Genomic DNA, 27,964 nt, shown 5'->3' with positions numbered 1-27,964 from the left:
CATCAGAGTGGAGGACAGTCCGGATCAAACGGGGTTGTTTTGTCTTTGCACCTGCGGAACGGGATGGATTTCTCCAGCTTTTAGAGGATGTATCGTTTAAACACAGTCCAATGAGGGCAGTTATGGACACTTAAAGTTCAATGCATTCCTTTATTAAGTTAGTTTAGAGTTTCATTGTGATTTATTTCGGTCGCGGGTGTAAAGTTTTTTCCTCCAACGCACTGACAGCCTGAGTTGGAGTTGATGTGAGCGGAGTGAAGTGAAGTGGAAATGGTCCACCACCAGCGCGCCTCTCTGTGTCACGCGTCCAAAAGTCCGACAGTTTTGCACGATGTGGTTTTAGCTGGTGGACTCGGGTGGAGAGTTTTGACTCTTACTGTTGGATCTAGCGGATGGATCATCACCTGAACTAACATGATGTACAACCCGAAGAAAAGCGGATCTGTGTGACAACTTTTATTTGAATCCCCTCTTTAAAAACCACTACAAAAAGCGCAATGTTTTTAATAACTTTTGTCATGATTTTGTCCTTCCCGGGTAAGTTACGCTTTCTTCTGTTGATTATATTGGCTATAATATATTTTAAAACTGCACCTGTTCCTTTACAGTTTAACACGCAGCAGACAGTTGGAATAGGGCACTTCTAGCCAAATGGCCAAACGTATGATCTGTTTTGATTGTTAGGGAAGTGTGTCTAAGGCTCATTGTGCATCTGACAAAATAGTCAACCACTCTCTTGTAAATATTGTAAATTGACTGATCGATTACCTATTGGTGTATAGAAACAAATTAAGATATTAGTTCACATCTGGATCACAAATCTGTTCCTGCTCCCAGAATCCGGGTTCACCTTGAAGGGTGACGGCAGCTCGTCCTCCCGGCCCGTGCGCTTGGACTGCGTAAAGGCCAGCGAGCAGTGTCTGAAGGAGTACAGCTGCAGCACCCGGTACCGGACCATGAGGCAGTGTGTGGCGGGCAGGGAGAGCAACTTCAGCGCGGTGCAAGGTTCCGAGGCGCAGGGCGAGTGCCGCACCGCCATAGAAGCGATGAGGCAGAGCACGCTGAACAACTGCAGGTGTAGAAGAGGCATGAAGAAGGAGAAGAACTGCCTCCGGATCTTCTGGAGCATTTATCAGAGTTTACAGGGTATGCACTGATTCATAAGATATACCTTTTAAATTATAAGTTGTAGAAGAAGTATTAAGCTTATTAAAGTCTTCCTTTTAGATTAACCATTAAGTACAGTCATAACATCAGAACATTTCATTTTTTATGTAAAAAGCATTAGGCTTATATTGGGTAATTACCACTGCTGCATCTGGCAATGGTGGATCTATAAAACAACTGCTTGGTCTAATCTTCAATAATGCATTTTTTCCATACTGTTCACTTTATATGTGGAATATTGAACTGCAAAGACATTTTCAGATAAAGGCAGGGAAGCAAAAAAGCACCACATTTGTTTTTGAAATAAATGTAGTAGAGTAGAAGTGGATTATACTCAAAGAAAGTGCTTAAAACGTGTATTTCGGTCAAGTTAGAATAGTTGCGGATTGATAACACTGAATAATCCCAGAATGAATCAGATTTCAGTAAGCAATTATCTCATATAGTATTGTACTTGTAACAAGATCAAACTACTTCATGAGAACTATTGTCCAATTACACAACAGTATACTCATATACAAAACAACCACGTAAGTCAATATGAGTGATTCACAGGGATTCATAGTGTAATTGACAAAATGTTCAAGTGTATCAGATACCATCCTCCCACACCACATGTTTGCATACACACAATGTCAAGTCAAGCTCATATTGATGACAGTTGTTTTCTCTCCCATGCAGGTAATGATTTGCTGGAGTACTCTCCATATGAGTCAGTCAATAGCCGTCTCTCAGATATTTTCCGCTTGGCCCCCATCATCGCAGGTAAGAAGCTGCTTTTACATCGCCAACATTCCTCAGGTTTTAATTTGGACATTGTGCAAAGTTAAAGGTCACATGTCATGGCCATTTCCACTGATCATAATTCCATTGTTGAGGTCTACTAGAATAGATTTATATTGTGCAATTTTCCAAACTCACATTGGTTTCTCATACAGCATCTCTGTAAACTACATGTTCACTGAATTTCACTCTCTGCCTTTAACGGCTCGTTGTAGCTCCAATAGCTCCAGCCCCCACCCTCCCTGTGAGCACAGTGTGCTCTGATTGGTCGGGACGTTGTGAATCGCGCTGAGCTACGTGGAGGTGTGGTTTCCTTGTTTAGCGACAGCCAAACACAGCCAAACTCACCCTGAGCACACACAAAGTCACAGCCGAAGTAAAAACAATAAGTGTGGCTTGATATTGAGTAAGAAAAAGGTTGATAAACGCTGTGAGAATGGGTCTGCAGAGAGAATTTCGCCGCGATCCCAACTGTCTGTTATCAGCCTGCAGCCAGGGAGGAGAAATCAGCAGAGCTGCCAGTGTGTGTGTGAGGAAGTCCGTGGATTGGTCAATTTGGACCAATCAGTGGGGGCTTAACGTGACGGCTCCGCGGACGTAACGTAACGGCTCCACGGATTGGTCCATTTGGTTCCGGGTACCGCATGACCGTATCGCGTCATAGCTCTGGGCGCGGCTACTGGCCATTCCTACGTCACGATACCCAGGAAGTAAACAATGACGTTTCTCCAACGAGGTGTTTTGGGGAGGTATTTTCTGTGTTAGAGTTTTACTCGCTACAGGGTGTACTTTAAGGGTTTTGACTCTGCACACCGTTTACATGCATAAAAACCTTCATAACACACAAGGGGACGGGTAATAACCGGAAAAGCATGACATGGGACCTTTAAGTCACGGCACACACAGAGCCATTAATTCTCAGTTGTACTCTAAACCCGGCTTAAATCACCACCTCACTGCTGCAAATCTGTCACTATTTGACAACCACTCTTCTGTTGCCGTCTGGTTTCAGGCTGCAGCTTTCAACACCCATTATCTATCACAAAAGCTTTTCATCTGCCACTGTGACCCACCGTATACAAAGCAGAGTCATTTAGCATATTTCACTTTCAGCTCTCAAAGCGATGATGAGGGGTTTGTATTTTTTTCCACTGTAATAACACTGGAAGTAGCATTTAAGAGGTATTTTTGAATTAATTACACCTTTTAGAGCAAAGCCTGTGTTGTCCGAGCACCAGGAGCTTGCAGAGCTTAATGTGTTGATTGTGAAAAAAACAGAAAAAGCCAAACAGATATGTTGCGGTTTGTTGTTGCGAATGTATGGTATAGTGGATGTTTTCAAATGTCAAAGGAGTGCAATTTGGACTTATATATATATGCAGGTCCATATTTAGATTTCACACACAGAGAAGCAATTAACCATCTGTCTGCCTTCAATGGCACTGATAGAACAAGAGCTGTGTGTGACAAGTGCAGCACTCTGGCTCTCGTCAGTGTTTGGCTTTCTGGCTGCAGGAGGGCGTCTGCTGCCCCCGGCCAGCTACCATTCCAGTGGGGAAAAAATGGTCATTTGATTCTCCCTCTCCCTCTTTGCTGCTCCCTCTCTCCGTCTGGCTCTCGCTGTGATTGAATCCACTTAGCGTATCAAAGTGGCCCTGCTCCACACGCGATGACATAATGGCAAACTGTATTTCAAACACAGAGTAAATAAATATATTTATTGGAATTCGGATTTCTCCACAGCAATGCCAGACTAAGACGAATTGCAACAAAACTGAAAGTGGAAGAGTGGTTTCACAAGGCTTTCAGATAATGAGAGTACTAGTAAAACAAAACAGGAGTTACTAGAGGACAAGAACAACACATTTGCTTTTTGTAGATGAAACACAAATGTGAAATGTTTTGATCTTGATCTCTAGGATATTAAAAAAATCTTCAACGTGCTCTTCACTCACAGTCCAGGACTAATACAGCAATATAAATTGAGATGCAGCCGAGTAGCCAGTTTAATGTATAGTTGTGTAAAAACTCAAAGGCTATATGAAAAAATGAACCACCTATTGGGTTGAATATCAGGAATCCATTTGCCATAAGTGACCTCATTCCTCTCTGCAACTAAACCAGGCCTCAGGCAATGCGCAGTGTGCATGCAGTAGAAGAAAATCAAGCTGAAAATCAATGTTTGTTACTATACATTGAGGCAATATATACAAAAATATATCATTATATTTAATATATATGAATTAGTCGTCACAACAATAGCTGGGGATTGTGGGTAGTGTAGTCTCTTTGGCGCTCCACATTTCAGAGAAAACAAGTTGTTTCTCAGAATTGAAGGGGGAAAACACAAAAGCATTGTACACAATTTAAATCTATCAATGTCGTTTAATTAACAAAGGTAATCGGGTGTTTTTGAGTTGATGAGTAGTGGAGACATCACTGTCAAATCAGTCGACAGTAAGGATAATACTTACTTCCGGGTGTACAATTCTCCGTTATCCAATGGGAATGGACGCTCACATTGCCTTTAAGAGCTGCCGACATAAACGGATGCGGTGCTTCCCTGAGCGTCAAATACCGCCGCCGATGGGAATACATTGCAATCAGTTGAAAGCTCTTTACGTCCGTTTATGAAGCTGAAGGAGCCTCGGCGCGTCACAACTGGACGCCACGGGACCCTGACCAAGCGTCGCCAAGAGACAAGATGAACGGACTGTGCATTTCCTCAACCAGTCTGACACCACTGATGTAAGAGCAGATTACATCCCAAGGAAAATCTTTGGAGTTTACATGCTACATTTAAGAATAAGCAAGGGAATTAACTCATTTTGTTCTCACTGCTTCCCTTTAACAATGAAATAATAGCTAAATTGGCGCTTATTTTAATATGAATATGTCAATTTAGACCAGTCTTAGGGCCTTAATTAATACCATGTGTATGTGCAGACAAACCACTTCTAATCTATTCCTATTAATACATTCCTGCCACTCATGGTCCCCCGGCTTCCTTTATTTATTTATTTGGTTTGCCCGTTGATTGTCTGTTTGTTTTGTTTGTCCACCATGTACAGCGACCTTGGGTCCCTTGAAAGGCGCTATATAAATATCATTTATTATTATTATTATGATGATGATATACCACCATACATTGGAGCCCATTTCGTTTTAGAGTGACAAACTTTTTTTTTTTAAACCCTCGAACCAGATCCTCAGTTTACTTGTAGGATTAACTCACCTGTACTGACCTTACCACTGACCCCAGTACCGTTCCCCACTCCTCCCAATCTATCCTCATCAGTAGTCCAACAGAGATTCAAGTCGGTGAACAAGAGATGAAGACAGGCATGATGATTTTCCATTGCAATGATCTCCAGAATAATTCAGTGGTTGCCTGGACCAACAGAATCATCCTCCGTTGTCGTTGTCCTCTGCCATTGGTCCGATCAGACCATGAAGTAAATATGAGCAAACTGCTCCAGCTGAACATCAGAGTATAGAAGACAGTCTTTTAATCTGCTGATCCCAGTTTAAACACAAGACTGCTTTCAGCCATATCAGCGAATCATCTGAAGGCATTTCCTTTCCCACACTTTGTTTTCCTTCTGCCCCTCTGTGACCGCAGAATAACACCATTTGTTCCAACTGAGTTAACCAGAGGGAGCTCCAAACCCAATAATAGACACAAGTTATGGATTACAAGTTTGAAATGTACTTAGATGCTGCGTAATCAAATAGTACAACTTAAGCATTCAGTGGCAAACTTTATCTTATTTATTAGTAAGCATATTGTGTCAAATGCATATCCTAGTAGATATGCAAGCAAGGGCTAATCATGACTTTGAGATAAGAAAATAAAACGCTGTCGGCTGCAAATGATGTTTTCGGTGAGGCGTGGAAGTATTTGACGTGCACAGCTAACCACACCCTGCACCCACACACAAGCACGTATGTACAAACACTTAATCATTCATACTATGTGCATTTATGCTAGAGACCTTCATCTCCATGCAAATCACCCTGCCTGCATGTTTTCCCTTACATAGACAGTGACATCCTCTCAGTGCCTCAGGCTTTCCTTACATCTCTCAGATTGATGCATTAATGACTATCAATGCTTAAAAGTAGAAGGGAAGAAAAAAGACCCCCCTATTTAGCAAGTTCATAACTGACTTTATGAACAACACAAGGCATTGATTTGTGCTCTTGCTCTGATATCCTGCAGTCATAACAGCGCTATGTGTCTAGTCATCTTAAAACAATCTTATCTTCTATTAGAATCATTCTGAATATGGCCCACTTGAGACATGCAGGAGGTATTTCACTTCCGTTTGAATTAATATAGGATGACTACCTGGAGGATTAAATGGAAATAAAAGGAGGAATAGCTGGTGCGGTATGAACTAAGTGAGATTTTGCTAATTACATGGGTGCACTTTATAAATGGGTCTTGGGTCTGGTCATAAATACTGAGACTTTGGCGTGGATTTAGCGGTGTTGGCAGGGAGCCTGATAGGAGGCAGGGTGCCATGAAGGAATACGCCCTGGCCATCGCTGTTTTCCATTATGGGAGATGACAAAGAGGGCTAAGTGGAGGGATAGGTTTAGAAGGATTAAATAAAGCAGTGATACATTGTAAAGGAGGATTTTATGGCATTAATCTGGACAGCATTCAAAGACTATATAGCAATATAGTTGTCTTGCAGTTTGTGGGATAGGGCATTTTTAGGTAAATAAAGATCAAATGTTTAAGGTTTGGACTTAGTTTTTAAACATTACATGGCAAATATACATACTTTAGCTGGATTCAGGTGCCAGAAACGTTTCATTCAAAATAGACCAATGGGAAAATAATATGCGCCATATATAATTATGAATAATCTGCATAAAAAGGTAGCTTTTTGATACTTGGAAACAATGCATAAGAAAGGGAATGAAAGGCTAATACATATTTTCATTGAGGCAGAAATAGTAATTTTTCATTTAACACAATGCTTAATTTAGACCCTGTTAAAAATACAGTTACAGAACTGTTAATAAAGGACAATGTAATCAAAAATGCATTGATCTTTTTCTAATTATTATATAAAATGTCTTAACTTAAAATACATGAATAACTAATTAGATCGAGTTATGAAATATACAATTAGAAACCTTAACAAATATATTTATTAAAATACACAGCCCTGTTCTTTAACATGGTTGTGAGCCACAGGACTCAACAATGCTGATCAGTTTTAACCAACCATATGAAGTGGGCTCCATTGAAAGACTTTAAATCCACTTATCCTACAGATCTCCACACACACAGCTGGCTCTGGAGGTTTGGACGCACTAATACTCTACTATAATCTGTATTACATATAGGAGGATTTACATGGCAGACGCAGATAAAAAGGGAAATTCCATGACACCATGTTCCTATACATATTCTGGGATTACAAAGAAAAGCTTGAGCAGTTGCTTTTCAGAACGCTTTCATCCAGAACTGCTACTTTGGAATTAAACCATATAGAGAAAGGAGGTTTAATACCAGCTTCTGCTTCTGCCACACCTATCAGTTATTTTGTACAACTCAACTCATTTTTGAATTATTATAAATATTTATAAATATATTATTATAAATATTTCTTCGCTGATAGCCGATTCATATCACAATTACTGTAACCAATATAAATAAACCAAAAATGGTTCTTTACAAACTACAAATGATGCTATTAGTCAGACGCTCATAATGGTTCCGACATGGATTTATTGGATCCTTGGAGAAACATGCAGTTAAGATAATGACTGGCAAATTAATGTGTCATCACTGTGGGAAAGGAGAATACAGGCTGTGAAGTTAGTTTAAGCCATGTTCTCAATAATACATGGCTGCTGAGGTTACAGATACAAAGACTGACAAAAGAGAACATTAGATGGCAAAAGGTGGTATATTAGTTCTTTTCTGTAAGTAATACAAGACGACGTTGATATTGTCAGACCCAATTCACCCCCTCTATAGTTTGTTGAATGGTGGCATCAGTTCAGGAAATTCAGTTGGTGCTTTTTATATCATGTGCAAAGTGATAATAATCCATCTAAACCTGCCCTGTTTATACATTTAATTAGCATCATTTGCAGCTCGTACACCAGTGTGAGTTTTGACTTTTTATAGCTCAAACAATGATCCAACTACCCGATAAAGAAATCATTAATTGCACAATCCTAGTTTGTTTATTATGAAGTGCTTATTTTGTCTAACAGCTGTTTTAGTATAAAGTGTACTAAAGTCCTGATACATATGTTTAAAAGCTAAACAAAGATGCGAGCCATGTGTCAATCAAGCTTTGGAACATGCTTAAGCTCACTCATTTGAAGTGTTGTTTGTAATTAAATATAAAAAACGTTATACGCTGCTAAACGTTCATAATCGAGGGCCTTACAGACACTGTAACTCTTGGCTGCTGTATAATAGAAAAGTTTGGTTCTCATATCTTTACTTTAGTGAACGCACGCCCCCAGGACACCATAATTAACCTCTTCTTTGAGATATACATTTAACCCTACCATGCTGGCGGTCCTTCAAAAGGTCTTTTGTATAAACCAATTAGAGGTCAAAGGGTCAGATTCCAGTGTTTGCTACTCTGGTTTAGTTTGTGGTCCACATCAATGGCAGCATGGTGGCCTTGCTCAGGGGTGCAACTCAAGAAGGCTAAGTGACATTTGTTTTTCTTTAAGCCTATGGATCTTTGAACAAGATATGTTATATTTAAGGGGGGGCATATCGCATTACAGTTCTTGGAATGCACTTCTAGGTAAATACATTTATTATACAAGAAACTAGAATAATGTTTAGTTAGTTAATAACGTATACTCTAGGTTTACATGTTGGCACAGTCGTGTTATAATTATTTTTGACAAATGACCTCTTTGTGGTTGATTTGTTTTTTTAAATGTCAGGCTTCACTCACTGCATTTTAAAGAGAAACATGACCATCGAGACTTTAAGACAGTGAGAGGATTACAGAAACAATGAAAGAGTGTTTTTCTATTGCAATCAGTGCAAGCAGCACAGAACAAAGCACAGACACATAATAATGTCCAACATAGCCCTGTTTTTAAGACTCATTACCAGTGTTAAATAACTTCATAGACCAGCATGTGTTGAGCACATTTCTAGAATGTGCTACTACTAAATTAATGCTCTCAATATTCTTTTGTGGGAGATTTCAACAAAAGTAATTTTTTGAACTTTGCCATATCAACAATGTCATAACTTCAATGTGATCTTAGAGACTTTAAATATGAATTGTACTCTTGAAACTGAGAATATTTGACCCCGTAATTGGCTTATTAAATGCAAAAATGCTCCAGATAGAAAAGGTTTTCTCCTGCCGTGGGGTGCTGCGTCTTTATGGAGTCACACTGTGACCTACCGCTCCAACCCTCTTACTCACACTTAGCTCGGGCCGCCTTCTACATCCACATACTTAGATGTATACAATTATGTCTTCCACAAGTAGTTACTTTTCAAATGTGTGTTTTTAAGACCAGAGAGAGCATGTCTCTCTTTGTAACTGTAATTGAGGTAGAACTGTCACACCTATGGCCCCGGACCTACAAACAACCACTAAAGGATCACAGCCCACATCTCTAGGCACTTGTCAGATGTAAGTAATGGGTTTTGCAATATGTGATTAACCCAAGGTTCAACAATGTATTCAGATGTAATCATGGCTCATTCTGCGGTGCATGAAAGAGTGCAGTGAGCTTCAATTCCACCTCAAAAGGCAGACTTACAGAATTCACCCTTCCATGTCAAGGCTGAGGATACAGTTTGAGTTACTGTGCAGGACCCGCTGGAGCAGGAAGGATTTTATACCAACAAATAAGAAAAATGAGATGTGAGGGAGTCATTATACTGTATGGGCCATGGAGCGTTTTTAATGTGAGGTGATGGAAGGGCAGGCAAACTGGGATGGAAGCAAAGATGGGTGACTTTTACGTTACCTTGAAGCAGGGAAAATGCACTCAGTCTGGGCAGGTTTTTTCACGTACAGTAGAACGTTTGTTTTGTTTTTCCCAGAGAGTTCAGACGTGTAACAAAGCAACTGCAACAAATGTGAAGCAACTGGAGAAACAAATTGGTGCAATAATTCATAATGAAGCCCCTTTAAAAGATTGCTATATAATGTTTGGAAATACAAGCATGACTGAGTTCAACCTGGCTCAGTTGCTCTATTTAATTGTCAGTAATGCAATACTAGTATAACATTATGAGGAACTTGTTAAAAAATATAGAAAATATATATATATATCTGGAGGGACATTTTTGAAAATGCTGTAAATATTTATTCTGGTTATAACTTTAAGATGAATAGTCTCTTCCAATCATTTTGGATAATTCAATAGTAGCTAAATATATGTAAATGTTATCTACTCAATACCTTTTTCCAATGCACCTCAAAGATACCGTCTTATGACTGGAGGAATGGAGATTGTTACCAGGTATCATGTAAATAAACTGTCAGTGTCACATCCAGATGTAATGGAACTTTTACAAGCTGAAAATATGGATTATGAGTGGAATATCCCTTTTAAAAAATCGCCCTGCAGGACAACAGTATTTCTTTGTGGAGCATTTCTTTCTCTTTTTCACTAGAAAAGCTCTTGGCTGCACTGTTGGCTGCACTGTATCCCCTCATATAATTCACTTTGAAGCACTAATCCTTTATGATGCGAGAAACTGTACAATAAATCGTACATGATGAAATATGAATTGATGTGTTTCTCTTCTTCCTCAGTGGAGCCTGCGTCTACAAAGCAGAACAATTGTCTGAACGCTGCCAAGGCGTGTAACCTGAATGACACATGTAAGAAGTACCGCTCGTCTTACATCACCCCGTGCACCAGCAGGGTGTCGGTGTCTGAGGTCTGCAACAAGCGCAAATGCCAAAAGGCCCTACGACAGTTCTTCGACAAGGTAATTAGGCATGTGATTTCTCAGCGCTATGTTCTGCTTTTGTGTGCGTTTGATGTTGCTGCTAAAATCAACATCAAAACTACATGTCTTTGTTTTTCTTTGAAACCTTTGAATACAATCGCTCTGAAAAAGTCACAGTGACTTACCAGAACTTAAAGGTCACCTATTATTCCAAATAATTTTTTGCACACGTTATTATTAATAATATACAAATAACAGTGTTTCCCATACATCGACATACAAACCCCACAGATCCTCAACTCCGATGTGTCTCACTCATTAAGGTGAGACACGGCAGGCAAAAACATCGTTTTTCATGCACTGGTCAATTTTGAGATTTTGTGCTATTTTCATTCCATAACATGTTTTCTTTCACGCTTTTGGAAGGAAAACGTACAAATACACATTTAGGTGTTTATTTTACTATGGTTTGTCTATTTGCGTCTGTTTCTCCTAAATCCACCAAAAGTTACCATTCTAACGTAACGTAAAGTACCGCGACCGCTGTTTGTACCATGTCATCAGAGATATTGTTGGAAAGCTCCCTCTCTCCTGCACAATCTCATCGGATCCAAATATGGTCATTTCCTTTGTATCAGCAACCAATCGTGAAAGTACAAAGGGGTCTTAAACCAAAAAACTAAATCTCATTGGCTGGTGTCAATTTCTGACAACGTGATTTGTTGCGTCACGTGGTGTGCTAAAACACTTCTTGGTTTAGCTTTCGCTGGAGAATTTAAAGTGGACCTATCGTGCTATATTTGAAACATATATTGTAGGGCCATACCTATATAAAGTATATAAATATATATATTTTTTCAAAATACCAAACAGATCCTGCATTTTAGCCATGCCTCATTTCGCTCCATTTGCTCTTTCCAGCCCTGTTTTTGCAGGGGGCTGATTCTGTGCAACTGACCACGCCCCCCTGCAGGAGAGGGGAGTTGGCAGTTACTTTGGCATTAGGGCAGGGATATCTAGATACTTTCCAAGGTTTGACATAATGAATTGTGCTACCTTTAAAGCAAGCAACGATGTTTTCAAATCTGTAATCAAAAAGCTCCTCAAAAACACTATCGAAGTAGTTCCTGACGTTGCTACTTTAGTTCAAACAGTAACAACGGACCATTTTTCTTAGCGGATGCAAGTCAATTTAAATCAATACAACTATTTTTTAAATCAATAAAATCATTTTCTAAATCCATAAAAGCATTTAAATTAATATTGGGAGTCATGTCGTTACTTTGTTGAGAATGTGGCCATGTAATAAGCGGGATAATGTGCAGCAACGCGGTCATTATGGGGAAAAGAACACCGACAGGCTGATCAGGAGCCCGACGCGAAGCGGAGGGATCTAGATCGGCATGAATGTGAACGCTGCACATTATCCCTTACATATGATTATATAGAGTCATTATCCATTTGTTTTAAAGCAGGAGGCGCAAACGCTTGCCTCGGGGAGGGAGAAAAAGAGCCACAGCAGAGAACAAACAGAAGGGCAACCATGGCAACCATTACATTACATTACATTGCATTTAGCTGACGCTTTTATCCAAAGCGACTTACAATAAGTACATTCGACCAGGAAGACACAACCTTGAGGAAAACAGAATCATATAAGAACATCAGGTTTCAAAGAGCCAATCGTTTCAAGTGCTGCTCAACTGGCTAAGCCAGTCCTTTATTAGTATATAAGTGCTCTGTTAGCAGTTCTTTGTTAGTCATTCTATCGCTCGAAGTGGAGTCGAAAGAGATGAGTTTTCAGTCTGCGCCGGAAGGTGTGTACGCTTTCTGCGGTCCTGATTTCAATGGGGAGCTCATTCCACCATTTTGGAGCCAGGATAGCAAACCCACGTGTTTTTGCTGATGGGAACTTGGGTCCCCCTCGCAGCGAGGGTGCAGCGAGCCGTTTGGCTGATGCAGAACGTAGAGCACGTGCTGGGGTGTACGGTTTAACCATGTCCTGGATGTAGGAAGGGCCAGATCCATTCGCAGCATGGTACGCAAGTACCAGTGTCTTGAAGTGGATTCTAGCAGTTACCGGAAGCCAGTGGAGGGAGCGGAGGAGCGGCGTGGTGTGGGAAAATTTTGGAAGGTTGAAGACCAGACGAGCCGCTGCATTCTGGATGAGCTGCAGAGGTCGGATGGCACATGCAGGTAGACCAGCCAGGAGGGAGTTGCAGTAGTCTAGGCGTGAGGTGACGAGAGCCTGGACCAGAACCTGCGTCGATTTCTGGGTCAGCTGTGGGCGTATCTTCCTGATGTTGAAAAGCGTGTATCTGCAGCAGCGGGTTGTAGCAGCGATGTTTGCAGTAAACGACAGGTTGTTATCTAGGATAACACCCAGATTCCTTGCAGTCTGAGTCGGGGAAACAACAGAGGGGCCGATGTTGATAGTTAGGTCAAGAGAGGGACAATCTTTTCCCGGAAGGAAAAGCACTTCAGTTTTGTCAAGGTTGAGCTTGAGATGATGAGCGGACATCCACTGAGAGATGTCAGCTAAACAAGCAGAGATGCGTGCGACGACCTGGGTCTCTGAGCGGGGAAAGGACAGAATTAATTGGGTGTCGTCAGCGTAGCAGTGGTATGAAAAACCATGCGGGATAATGACAGATCCGAGCGAGTTTGTGTACAGGGAGAAGAGGAGAGGACCAAGAACAGAGCCCTGAGGGACCCCTGTAGTTAATTGACAAGGGTCGGACTCAGACCCTCTCCAAGTAACCCTGTAGGTGCGGTCTTTGAGGTATGAGGTGAGGAGGGAAAGTGCAGAGCCTGAAACTCCAAGTTCTTGGAGGGTGCGAAGGAGGATCTGATGGTTCACCGTGTCGAATGCAGCAGACAGGTCCAACAGGATGAGGACAGAGGAGAGGGAGGCTGCTTTAGCAGTGTGCAGTTCCTCAGTGACAGCAATGAGAGCAGTTTCTGTGGAGTGACCTGCCTTGAAACCAGACTGGTGCGGATCCAGAAGGTTGTTCTGATGGAGATAACAGGAGAGTTGTTTAAAGACAGCGCGTTCAAGTGTTTTAGACAGGAACGGGAGGAGAGAGACAGGCCTGTAGTTTATAACATCAGACGGGTTGAGAGTGGGTTTCTTCAGGAGAGGGTTTACTCTCGCCTCCTTGAGACTGTTTGGAAAGTGACCAGAAGTTAGAGAAGTGTTGATGAAATGGGTGAGAAACGGTAGAATATCAGGAGCGATAGTCTGAAGGAGGTTTGAAGGGATAGGGTCCAGAGGACAGGTGGTGGGGCGGGCAGAGGTAATGAGGGTAAGAACCTCACTTGGAGAGAGAGGGGAAAAGGAGGTTAGTGTGCCGGTTGAAGGTGGCTCAGGTGATCCGGCGGTGAGTAGGGGTGAGTCAGAAAAAGAAGAGCGAATGTCGTAAACCTTTTTTTCAAAGTGGTTAACAAAGTCGCTTGACAGAAGGGAGGAGGGGGAAGGGGCTTTGGGGGGGTCCAAGAGGGTGGAGAAGATGGAAAATAGTTTTTTAGGATTGGAATAGGAAGATTGGATCTTATCTTGAAAGAAAGTGCTTTTTGTCTGAGAGATGGAAGCAGAGAAAGAGGAGAGGAGAGCCTGATAGGTTAGGAGGTCGTCACGGTGTTTGGATTTCCACCATTTCCGCTCTGCTGCCCTAAGGACGGTTCTATTAGCACGCAGTGCGTCATTTAGCCAGGGAGCAGGAGGGGACTGACGAGCCTGCCGAGATGTGAGAGGACAGAGAGAGTCCAGAGAGGATGAGAGAGTAGAGAGGAGAGTTTCTGCAGCAGAGTTTGGAGGCAGGAGTTGGAACGAGTCAGAGGAAGGGAGAGCTGAGAGCACCGAGGAGGCAAAGGTAGAGGGGGAGAGGGAACAGAGGTTACGGCGGACAAGTGCAGGATGAGAAGAGATTAGTTTGTTATGTTTGGAAAGGGGTAAAGAGAATGAAATGAAGAAGTGATCGGAGGTGTGGAGCGGGTTTACAGAGAGGTTAGAAGTAGTGCAGTTCCTTGAGAATATGAGATCAAGGACATTGCCAGCTTTATGAGTCGGTGGGGACGGAGACAGTGAGAAAGCAAAGGTGGTTAACAGAGATGTTAGTTCGTCTATCTTCCCCGTCTGGAGGTTGAAGTCTCCGAGAAGTACAGCGGGAGGGCCAGTTTCAGGGATGTGTGAGAGGAGATGATCTAATTCATCCAAGAAGTCCCCCAAGGCTCCTGGTGGACGGTAGAGAACAACAATGGTCAGTTGTATAGGATGGGTCACAGTGACGGCATGGAATTCAAAGGTGGAAGGAGTGAAGTTAGGTAGCTTGAAGAGGGAAAAGCTCCATTTGGGAGAGAGCAGGAGACCAGTGCCACCTCCTCTACCAGTGGGTCTGGGTGTATGGGAGAAGGAATATGCTGTGGAGAGAGCTGCTGGGGTGGATGTGTTGGATGGAGTAATCCACGTCTCAGTGAGAGCAAGGAAATCCAGAGACTGCAGGGAGGCGTAGCCAGAGATGAAGTCAGCCTTAGGAACAGCTGACTGGCAGTTCCACAGGCCGCCTGAAACTAGGTGCTGGATCTCAGTGGAGCATGTGGGATAGACGAGAGCGGGCCGGTTATAGCGATTAGGAGATACACGGGGCCAGTGATAATTGCGAGAAGACACATGAACAGGAATGGAGAAAATACACATGATTATAGCATGAGGGGCTAGAAAGCTAAACAAAAGAAAAATAAGAATAAGACACCAGTGATACTTAGCTCAAATTAGAGTAGGATTTGCCTCCTATTTGCCACCCTCGTGACTCCAATGTCTTCGGCTGTCTGACGCTGCCGCTGACGCTCAAGAAACAGCTGCCTAAATGGACGCCTGATTGCTGAGTTCTCACAGCTAAGGTGCCACGCCCCTCTAGTTAGTTAACTCTCTACAGCTGATGGGCGACAACGCAGAGGGGTGCGGATTTAAATGCAGCCCAGACAGAAACTGGACGCAGTGACAGTTTCACGTGGTCAGATCTGAGATTTAAATTCTCTCAAAAGTGCCCTTTTAGCTACAACAACTACAGAACAATTATACAGAGTAGAATAACTGAAATAGAGAAGTCTAATTAAACAAGATTATTACTTACAGCAGTTTCTGCATCCAAGGAGGTGTAGCAACCAGGTCAAGGAGTACACTGAATTAACCAGTTTTTGAGACCGCTATTTAACTGCTTTGTCAGCTGAGAACTGGTTTCTCCAGCTGTTTCTACACGTCACGCACAATCAACGCAGAGGGGTGCGGATTTAAATGCAGCCCAGACAGAAACTGGACGCAGTGACAGTTTCACGTGGTCAGATCTGAGATTTAAATTCTCTCAAAAGTGCCCTTTTAGCTACAACAACTACAGAACAATTATACAGAGTAGAATAACTGAAATAGAGAAGTCTAATTAAACAAGATTATTACTTACAGCGGTTTCTGCGTCCAAGGAGGTGTAGCAACCAGGTCAAGGAGTACACTGAATTAACCATGCAAGGGAAGTCTTCTTCACTGCTTTTGTGGCAGACTACAGCGCCACTTACAGGCCTGACATATGTACTATAGCGTCTCCAGCGCTTTTGAGCAGCAATGGCCGGCCGTGGCCCAACCTCTCATTCCCCTGATAGGTGGAGAATTGACCAATAGCCGTAGCGCCACCGTCCTGACAGTGTTCAAATCTGGATAAGTCTGTATCAGATCCGTTGCAGCCCCTTTTTTAGAGATTTGGGTATGGAGGAAAATAGAGAGGGTTGTATTTTCTGACACTTGGTGAGCTCCCTGGAACACCAGGGACACATATTCATGTATAAAAGACGTACAAAAGTGCATTTTGCATGATAGGTCCCCTTTAAATCTGGCAAAAAATGGCAAAAGAACAGCGAAAAAAACATTCACATAGAAGCCGACAACAATTGTCACTTGCACGAAGCAATGTTAGACAAAAACCAAATGATCATTGATATTTTAGGACTGTTGACAGTATTTTCTGATTTATGGAGAGATAAAAAGAGATATCCAAAATCCCTGTAAAAACTTCAGATTCTAATATGACTACAAATGAAACAAGAATTTCTAACCTGACTTTATCCGATGTTCAGAATTGTGTTCCTGAAATGTATTAAAATATGCGCATATTTGATTAGATTATGGCTCATTTGCATGGTGGGGCGGGGGGGTGCGGTGCCCCTAAAAATAGAATCAAATTATGTGGGAAACACTGGATAATAATTTAAAAAAATTATATTATTTATATCTTTTTTTTTTTTAATCATCTCGTGACCCCCACTTTGGGAACCCCTGTCCTAGAGCACCATTGGGTTCTTTTTAAGCAAATATCTCTCAGAGCGGCGTTGGGTGTGGCTCCTTATTTTCATCTAAAGTAACAGTCAGAGAATCAGCCCTTCTGAAACAGGGCTGAAACAGAGGGGATTATGGGACGCTGCAATGCACGATCAGTTTGGTATGTTGAGCCAAACACTTCAGAGACATGTTTTGTATATATCTGAGACCTATAATATATTGATGAAAAACAGTGTAATCGGGGACCTTTAACTATAAAAGTATTTATTAACTGGATATGGTAAGTTCCTCAACTACTGTAGGTGGTAGTGGCATTGGAATTAAAATATGTTTTTTAAAACATCAATGGACATTTTCTATGTTTTATTTCCATAAAAAGGTCCCATCTAAATACAGCTATGGGATGCTGTTTTGCGCCTGTCCATCGGGGGATCAGACTGCATGTGCAGAACGCCGACGGCAAACCATTGTCCCCGTTTGTTCCTACGAGGACAAAGACAAACCCAACTGTCTGTCTCTGCAGAACTCATGCAAGACCAACTACATCTGCAGGTACAAAGTGACGCTTAATGGGCTTCATCTTCACTCTTATGCAGTCTAACGTTCTTCACAATAGTGTCGGTTTTTGTTATGACTTATTATTGAACATTATAAATGTGGCAAAATACTTTATTTGTCCCACAGAGGGGACATATACATTTGTTACAGCGGAAAAGAGCTAAAGACAGCTTAATGTTAACTAAGAACACAGTCCCCCTACTTCCACTCCTACTGCTATTTATTTAACTTTTTACTTTATTATTTGCCTTGTTTGTTTGTTCACCATGTAAAGCGGCCTTGGGTCCCTTGAAAGGCACTATACAAATGTAATCTATTACTATTATTATTATTATTATTATTATTATTATTATTATTATTATTATTATTAAAAAGCATGTATACATTTTTTTTTTTTTAATTCTTTTTTAAAGATTACACAATTTACAAAATACACATCCTGTAACAGTTCTGAAGATGTAGCAGCCAGGTATATATATATTGCACAGTTATTAACGGCATATATATATATATAGATATATATATATATATATATTGCACATAGTTGGTATTTAACAACAAGTTAAGCTTATATCTGATGCAGAATGAGGAAATAAGCATCTTTAATTTGTTATGTTTTTAGGTCAAGGCTGGCAGACTTTATCAGTAACTGTCAGCCAGAAGCTCACTCCATATCGGGCTGTCTGAGGGAGAGCTACGCCGACTGTCTGCTGTCTTACTCGGGTCTAATTGGTAAGTTCTCTAAAGCATTTGAAAATTGGCCTCAGAATTGTGTAGATAAGACTGGTAACAGGACCTAAAGCTGGACTACTGATGCCCTTTGTTCTGTGCCCCTGATATTACTCAACAGTGTGACATCCATTCAGATTAACATGTTGCAAGGTCGTTTTTGAAATCAATTATTTGCCGGACAATATTTTTTAATGAGAAGCATGATTAGAGGTGATGTAAAAAGCTTTAATTGGATTCTGTTTTTCTGAAGCCAAAAGACAGCAGAACCCCAAGAGTAGAATGTTGATTGTTCTTTCAAAAGAGCTGCACATAATATGTGTTAGTGCTAGTTCTTTAAGCTAAAAACAATGGTGGTGATATTTTACCATGACAGTCACTGTGCAGCTATGGCCTTGTTCAAACAGTTCAATAATTCAACTTCCCAAACAGCACTTTTGAAAGAATAGAAGAATAGACTTAGGTACAAATGTCATTTTAATAAAATATAGGAGAAAGGATATGAAAATATAAATCAAACCATGAACGAATGTCACATGACGTGCAGCCTACAGATAGCGCTTTATCAAAGATTACACAGGAACTGCGAATCTTTCTCTGTAGGCATGTATAATAATACAAAGCTGTGTAACAGATGACTTTCAGATGTTAACCAGCAAGCCCAATAACTTAATGTATTCTTCAGTGGAGATTGAGGCACCAGTAGTAGTGATTATTTCCTTTTGTCCAGCCTCTCTGCCATCAGCGGGTTCCATTATGTAGAAAAGGAACAACGCTGAGTTTTAGTAATGAGATTTAAACACAGGGAAACAGTGACCAATTGCAAACTCAACAGGCGGACATTTTAATCTACACCATTCATATTGCACTCCACACAAGTTACACCCTCTAATTGGGCCCCCTGGCTTCACCACTCACAGAAATGTGCATGTACTTGCACAGCTAATAACTAAGAGCCTACTCAACCCATGCTTACTGTAATAAAAAAAAGGCAAATTGTCCTCTTTTTCAGTTACATCAAGATGACAAAATTGGCCAAAGATTGTTTCATTTAACTTGAAGTACGTGTGTCCCAGTTCGGTCACAACGGTCGACTCCAATAGGTGGAAGGCAACCTTGAAAACGTTTTAAAAACACTTGAATATTTTGCATGTTGTTGAACAGGCCCTGGCATATATAATGCGTATACTTTACAAGTCATGGAGGCTTATAATCACGATGCAGCAGGTCGTTACGTCAGTGAAAAGGCAAAGGGGAGAATGGAGATAAAGGCACCCTGTAATATTGAATATCTCACTCTCATTGGCTGACCTGAATATAGAAACCAAAAGAGTCCCGTTATCGAGGGTTTCAACTGTGAGAGTGGGACTACAGTTTCAAAGACTCAAAGTAGTTTTGTCCTCCTTTATGCTGCAGGTACAGTGATGACACCCAATTATGTGCGATTTCTTGGCATCACCCTGTCACCCTGGTGTGACTGCAGCAGCAGCGGGAACAGCAAGCCAGACTGTGACAAATTCTCTGAGTATTTCACCAACAACAGATGCCTACGTGAGTTCAAACCTTGTGCTTTTATTCACCACAGAATGCCAGATTGACCATTTTCTATTTGTAATTAAAGACTAGGAGATGATGAATACAACCTGGAGTTGTATGATGATCTTTGTTCTCACTTTCAATACAATGTGTGTTACTTTGAGTGTAACAAGAAATATCTTTTAACAGTTTTTTTTCTCATTCAGGCTCCAAATCATAAGGGTATATAGAAGAGCAATATTAATTGAATGGCAATGTCCTAAATTGCTTTTACAATAACTCATTCCCAATACGTTATTACTATACAACGAAACACAAATGTGCTGGTGCAAAGGTATCTTAGAATAAATATCAAATCGAAATTGCATTACAACCTTTTATTTTACACGTTTTCTTAATTCAAGCAGGGATGAAGTACATTTTTTGTGAATCATAAATATTAAAAGGCGGACGCTGCTTTTAAAAAGGATCTCTTGAGAAAGGTCAAGTGATTTCTTCTCCTACACAATTATCATTTATTTAAGCTGAACATGGACAAAATATTCAGGGCCATGGCATTTGCTCTTATTTCTAAAGCATCTGCTAACTTATAAGATGCGCATAATTTGTTATTAAATGGAGGTTCAGAAGGCATTTTGTTAGATAATACTTAAAGTATTACATGTTTTTATAACAGAAGTAATGACATTGGGTGCATATTAACTCATGTTTGAAAACAGATGGTTTATTTTGCTTTCCAGTCACATTCCATTTAGTTTTAAACAGAATATTACATTACATGTTAGACGATTTTATACAAAGCAACTTCATACATTCAGTACTGTGGACAATCCCCACAGGAGCAATTTGGGGTGAAGTGTCTTGCCCAGGGACACAACGACATGCTGACTGCAGTGGGACTCAAACTTGCTAGCCCCTGATTCGAAGTCCAGCACTCTATCCACTTAGCCACAGCCGCCCTATAATAGTACATACATTCAGAAAAGGATCAAGTAGGCCATTCATTAATACACTGTTCTTACAGGTAATGCCATCCAGGCATTTGGTAATGGCACTGATGTTGGAGTTTGGCAACCCCAACCCCCGATCCAGCCCACTGCGCTGGAGCCTAGCATCACCCGGCGGGGGGGGAAGGATCGAACCGGTAACGGGCTGGATTCACTGAGCGACATGAACAAACTGGACCTCGGTGACGACTCATTATACAACATCTGTGGGACCTTACAGGTGAAGTGATTTAAAGAGGAGAGTTTAAAAAGTGTTTTCAAATATAGGATGTAACTTTTTTTTAAATGTTATATTTAATTTAACCCAGGCCCGGTTCTACGGGGGTGCATTGCACCCTCAGTTGAGTCGTTATGCACCCTCATTTGAAAAATGAAAAGTGAAAAAAAAAAAAAAATTATAAGTGAAAAATATTACATATATAATAATAATAATAATAATAATAATAATAATAATAATAATAATAATAATAATAATAATAATAATAATAATAATAAGAAAAATAATTTAGTTGAAATAAAATAAATTGTAATTGTGGTTGCATTTGCTGCATTTATTTGGTCAATTTAAACGGTAAGTAACGTTATTATTATGTCAGGTGTGCGTGAGCTGTGCCGCTGCGCGTTCATCATCTGCAAGGTGCTTACACAGCAGTCAGTGATGGACATCTGAACATGGTTAAAACAACCAGCCCTTATCGCCAGCAGTAACACTGCATCTACTGCAGGTAATAACAGTTCAGATCATGGGGACATTACGTTACCCGCGGCCACTGTCGTGGACACTAACGCCCGACTCGGCTTTGCCCGCCTCGCCCACGAAGGCGGAGCAGCCGTCTTCGTTGCCCCAAACACCGCCACCCCTCGGCGGCCCGCAAGTGCCAGAGGACCTCGGCAAAACAGAGCCTGCCCAGGTATTTTAAAAAGTACCCAACTCGTCTGTACAGTGGGGTAAGGCGCTCATTTTGCAGCTCATGGTTTCAAAACAGAGATTGGCTGGAATATTCATGTGAAAAAGATGCCATCTTCTGCATGTAGACATTTTGGTTCAAGTAAGTCAGATGCCTTCACCACAACTGGCTGCAACAACTGGCGCCATGCTCTTATAGGCTACGTGAAAAGGGAAGGCATGAATCAAGCAAAGAGCACATAGATCCATAGATCTCTTCATGTTGCTCTCAAAGTGCACCAGATTGATGCTTTTTACTTCAATATTTAATGCCCCCAGACCCCCCCAGAGGAGGCGAGGACCCTCCTAGAGGAGGTGAGGACCCCCCTAGAGGAGGTGAGGACCCCCCTAGAGGGTGTTAGGTCCACTCCCCACTTATAAAAATAGCACTTTACCACTGCACCCTCTCTAATCTCAGATGCACCCTGAGTCATTTTGTTCTGGAACCGGGCCTGATTTAACCATTAAATCTGTGTGTCTTAAAAAAAAGACGAGTAGAAGATATGGAAACTGCATCAGTTTTTATTAGATTTTAAAGTCACAACAACAGTTTTGGAGAAAGCGCAAACTAATCTAAAGAAACACGCAACATTTTGATGCAAATCTAATCCAAGGAGTAAATTATTTTTGATGTTATGCTTACAGACAAAACAAACATATCAGTGTATGGAAATTCATAATAGAACTTTTCAATTTCTCAGTCAATTTACCTCCACTAATCTCTTCAATGGAGAAACTGTATTAGTCTTCTAAGGATTTCCATGCTGAAAAACAAAAAGTACAGCTACTTGTATTACTGGTATTATCATTAAAAATATTAATCCTTATGAAGTCATTCGTTTGTAGTGAGTTTCTCTTTGTATGGCTGAAGCCTACAATAGGACAGTGCCATGTTAAGGAAAAATAAGATGAAAACATTTACCACAACAACAAAGGATTTTGATATTTCCTTTCTGTCCTTGTGCATTTAAAAAGGCATCAGAAACCTCTCCAAACTTCTGAGCTAAAGTGCCTGACTCTAAATTGATATCAGGGGAGATCTATTCAGAGCTTTGTGTCTGCGCGTCAGTCGTCTGGCTCCATGGATCGGGGTCTATGAAGGCACAGAATCCCCCCCCCCCCCCCCCCTGGGCAGAAAAATGAGACGTCAGAGCGGAGTCAGAGTCTCCCAAGCTGTCATGTCAAAGCTAATTTGTTGCCAGAGTAACATCACAAATGGCCCACAGGGGTAGCGTGTGCATGCATGTGTGTGTGTGTGTGTGTGTGTGTGTGTGTGTGTGTGTGTGTGTGTGTGTGTGTGTGTGTGTGTGTGTGTGTGTGTGTGTGTGTGTGTGTGTGTGTGTGTGTGTGTGTGTGTGTGTGTGTGTGTGTGTGTGTGTGTGTGTGTGTGTGTGTGTGTGTGTGTGTGTGTGTGTGTGTGTGTGTGCGTGTGCGTGTGTGTGCGTGTGTGTGTTTGTGCAGGGAAACCATTTTATTGTATAGGCAAGGCAAGTTTATTTATATCCTTTATAAAAACAGTGTCTTCCAATTTCCTTTTTCTCGTGATTTCCTACCTATTTGGTTAAAAAACATCTTGCAATTTAGACTTTGTATTGATTTTTATTTTTGTATTTTACAGTACGTCCACTGTAGAGGACATAAGGACCATTTTAGTGGGATAAAACCATAGACTGTATATATAGGATAAAACGCACCTTTCAACACAAAGCAATTCAAAGTGCTTTACAAAAATGAAAGACATTAAGAAAATGGCATTTAAAAACAGTCATTAGGAAAAGATAATAAAAGAAACATTAAAAGAAAAAAGTATCAGTAGTGTAGGTGTACCGCTTTTCTTGATTTGTAGGTGCATGTTTTCTGACATTTCTGTTACACTCTTATCTGTTCATGCTTGAAAAATGTAAATGCCAATACCGATTACTAGAACTAGACACACAACTATTAAAAAAAAAGCTAATTTGAGCATCATTTTGAGAACTGTGTTGCTCTGACCCAACAAATCAAAAGTACATGTTTGACCTTGGAGACAGTAGTCGGCAAAATGACCATTAAGTAACATACTGATCGTATTGCATATCTTTCTCAGCAGATCACGTTTCCACATTTCAAGCACCACTGAGAGTTCTTTCAACGACTGCTCCCAATTCAAAATGTAAAGAAAAATACATCTCATTTTAACATCTTAGACTCCTGGGACAAATCCATCTGTTGAGGAACATTGTGTGATATGATCGCAAGCTTTAAAACAGCTAACTGCGGCATCGAGCTTGTTTACACTAGACTCACATTTTATTCTTGGATCTTACTCATTTGACATGACATCCATATAAATGTGCTTCAAAGGAACTGTTTGGCTTCACCAACACTTCAGACCTCTTTTATCCTCTTCTGATAAATACTATTGGGCTATATTTTTAAATGAGATGATATCACATAAGGGAGACAATATATCATGTTGGCTTTTAATAGCGATAATATGATTTATCTTCAGTGAAAGAAAAACACATCCTCCGGGAGAAAAGACCTCATATAGAGCAATGAATCACTCCTCTCGGGTTCATAGAATTCTTTCTACTTAAAAACCAACGCATGGACTGTTTATAATGTCCCCAAACCACCATGGAGTCACTTTATCATTTTCAGTTCTTCATCTGTATCTATGAGTGTGTGTGTGTTTGTTTGAGTGTGTACACAATGTGTGTGGGTATTTTTGGGTGTGGCTGAAAAGGTTTGAGGAAAAGTTTTAAATGTATTAAACTGTCATAACCTTGAGTTGGGGATCTCACACACACACACACACACACACACACACACACACACACACACACACACACACACACACACACACACACACACACACTTTTACACAAACAACTGGAATCTCCTGCCCGAGGAGGAGGATTATAGAAAGAGGTGCATGTAGGTCTAAACCATGGGAATTGGTGGGCACTGAAAGCATTATCATACATCTTATTGTTGTTGATGCAGTAATGATTTTTGCTCATCCTTGTTTTACTTCAAAGTCGATGCCCTTCCTTTAGCAACCTCCAGACAGAGACAGTTTGTTCACTCCACTACGCTGACACTGGCTAAGAGAAAGTCTGCCGTTTGCTTCAGAGCATCTTTGCAGCCAGACTGCGATCTTAAAATACAGGCAAACGAAAAATGAAAATCGATGTTTCTGTTACTTATTTCTTTCCTTCCAGGCCCAACAACTGGTGTTGAATCTAACGGTGGATACGGCTCAATGTGTGGTGAGTATCGTTTTATACAATCTATTCAATTCATTATTTCAGTGTTGAACTACATATTTGTAAGGCAAATTATTGTTGTGAGCATTCTGATATCATAAGATACTTTAAATGTTGTTATTAAAAGACCAAAAATATGCTTCTCACAGTCCAAATGTCTCTAGCAAAACTCGACATGTTTTTTTTACATTAAAAAGCTGACAAATGCAGAAACACAAAGAATCTGATCCGTGTTCAACCATCCACACATAACTGACGATTAAACAAAAAGGCAGATAATTGCTTTGCCGTTGTAATTCATCAGGTCTTCATACAGTATGCACAGATTAACTAAAAGATATCTAAAATGTAAAAACAAATAACTCTGACTCTGAATTTCAAACCCAACATTATCAGAAATGGTGCTATCGTTGTAGTAGATTTCATAGTGAAGGAAAAACATATATTTTTAGATATCGTTCTACTCAACCTAACCTCAAAACGATGCTCTCTTCCCTCAGAACCGTCAGCTGGATGAGTCCGCTGGCTCCAAGGCCAACGCTCGCAGCGCGGCGGCAGACTTCACCTTCTCAAAGCCCTCAAGTGTGCTCCTCGCACTAACCGTCGCTTTAATACGGCTCAAAGGTTTCCAACTTTTGTAAGATCTGAGGACTTCGGATCAACACTCATCAGATTCAACTCATTTTGATTTAGACATTTGCCTAAGTGTGACACCTGCATTTTTCTTGAAATGGAACTAAGAGCGCTACAAACCTAGAAAACTGAGGATTATATCCGAGGAGTCCACGATGCTGAAATCAGTCTCACTTGCCTTCCACAGGGGCAATCCGGGTCCTTCAAGAATCACATTCACACTGAGGAAGACTCACTCTTTTGGAGCTAAACCCTGTGATCTGATGAGCACGTGCGTAGTGTCACTTCATTTGACTGAATGGACGGCCAACGTGCGGAGGAGTGTTTTCGGGATAAAGCGGATCATCGTCTGCATAACTGTGCTTTCATTCGTGCAGTCAGTAAACTGCTTTAGTTCAACAGCAGGGACACTAGGTGTTGTGCTGATATATAAATGTCACAAGGGACAACTAACACACGTCATAGACACAACGTATGGAACACGATTCATAACACATGCTAACTAAATCAACAGCGTAACATTTTGTCAGAGTATTCTCAAGGTATGAAGAACGCAAACAGCTTCTCTTCTACATGTTCGGTACTAGGTATAGATTTGTTTTGTAGAGTTATTTGATTGTCACGGTGGTTTGTGGTTTAATCACATCGTCTCTTAAAGAACATTTTGTACATGCATAAAGTGTACACTCAATTACAGTGTGCTGCCGTCAGCTTGTTACATATCGTCTGTAATGTTTTTGGAGAGTCTATGTTAGTATCTGGAGACTGAGGCCTCTCAGCATTACCCAGTGTAGCTATGATTTAAAAAATGTGATGGGGTTCTTTAATCACGTGGTTACAGATATGACTGTTGTGTGATGTTTTAGATGCAAAGAGCATATCGTTATCTTAAACAGTACTTTTTCCTCGAGGAATAGCAAACTATCTGTAACACCAACAAGAACATACAGACTTACAAAAGTGATTTAAATGGATAAAACAAAGTAATGTCATGCTTCTGTTCTAATGAAAGTACATATGTTCTGATATTGATCAATATTCTTCACACTGCCTCCATTTCATTTGATTTTTCATAACGTCCTGTTGAACAGTATAAGGAACTAAGCTTGTTTTTTTAATAACAATGTGTACATATCCACTAGAGCAAATGCCAAAAGATTAAAGCCAAGATGAATACATAATTATTATAAACAGGGAAACTCTTTTTTATCATTCAAAGAATGTACAACATAATGATGATGAAAACTTGTTTCTTGCCATTTCTAAAAATACGAGTGTTCAAATCACATACATTAAAGCCTGTAATGATGCACCTCTTTTTAGATTTCAAATGTATTTGTAATGTTTTGGTCCAAAAATACAACTGTGTATCTGACCTATAGATATTACCAGCGTACACTTGAAGACATCTCATAAAGGAGGCCACTTTTATGTACAAGAAGTCTTCATGACCATTTGAAACATTGAAAATCTGAAATAAAAATGGTGAACAATGACTCGTGCTGGTTTCTACGATCAACTGCAAACGATACATCGTGTTTTTGCCTCGTAATATTCCTTTACCCCAATGTTAGTTCTGTATTTTTAGCATCGAGGATTATAAGGCAGCAGCAGACAGTTCGCTATTGTCAGTCCGATCACATTAGTCCCGTTGCGGAGTGACACGGCGTACAAGGACGCAGCCTGTAGAGGACGGACTGCTCACTGGACATGTCTCGCCAAGAATATGACACACCTGTTTTGGCACAGTGATGGAATACTTGACCTAGAGAGAGAGAGAGAGAGAGAGAGAGAGAGAGAGTCTAAGATTTATGTCCCTGAACCAAAAGGACGAAAACATCCCGCTCATGTTATGCATGAGATGGAAATGACAACTCTCCATTTTAACTGATACAGGGAACGTACTGTAGAGTGGTTGGAGAAATTTCTAACAAATATTTGCAATACATTGGGACGATACATGTGTAGCTAAAACTTTAATGCACAATATCTGCCATTGAGCTGAATTGCTGTTTAAAAACGATATACAATACACTGTTATGAAGGTTTCAAGTTCCTTTAGCTGCCATAAACACTCTGAGTTATTAATCCACGGCTGAAAATGGT

General features: G+C 40.7%; 1 protein-coding gene across 1 annotated transcript; it reads left to right on the top strand.

Annotated features, from left to right (window-relative positions):
• The first annotated feature begins 23 nt into the window (after window positions 1–23).
• gfra1b (gdnf family receptor alpha 1b) lies at window positions 24–27,354 on the top strand. The gene is made up of 10 exons (XM_034106947.1): window positions 24–537; window positions 838–1,146; window positions 1,849–1,932; window positions 10,734–10,912; window positions 17,578–17,750; window positions 18,379–18,488; window positions 19,902–20,036; window positions 21,046–21,248; window positions 25,181–25,228; window positions 25,726–27,354. Exons 1-10 carry the CDS (start codon window positions 498–500, stop codon window positions 25,864–25,866), a joined length of 1,422 nt encoding a protein of 473 aa, XP_033962838.1. The 5' UTR covers window positions 24–497; the 3' UTR covers window positions 25,867–27,354.
• Window positions 27,355–27,964: the final 610 nt, after the last annotated feature.

The sequence above is a fragment of the Pseudochaenichthys georgianus genome, chromosome 19, assembly GCF_902827115.2.
Source record: "Pseudochaenichthys georgianus chromosome 19, fPseGeo1.2, whole genome shotgun sequence".
Taxonomy (NCBI): Eukaryota; Metazoa; Chordata; class Actinopteri; order Perciformes; family Channichthyidae; genus Pseudochaenichthys; species Pseudochaenichthys georgianus.
Note: the sequence above shows the minus strand (reverse complement) of the source record. Positions and strands in the feature narration are given on the sequence as shown.

What these genes read in the sequence shown, in the direction of transcription:
- gfra1b (XM_034106947.1), top strand. Translation starts at nt 498, where the DNA reads ATGTTTTTAATAACTTTTGTCATGATTTTGTCCTTCCCGG. An exon ending in GTCTTACTCGGGTCTAATTG is followed by an intron (nt 18,489 to 19,901) that starts GTAAGTTCTCTA and finishes TTTATGCTGCAG; the next exon opens with GTACAGTGATGACACCCAAT. An exon ending in ACATCTGTGGGACCTTACAG is followed by an intron (nt 21,249 to 25,180) that starts GTGAAGTGATTT and finishes CTTTCCTTCCAG; the next exon opens with GCCCAACAACTGGTGTTGAA.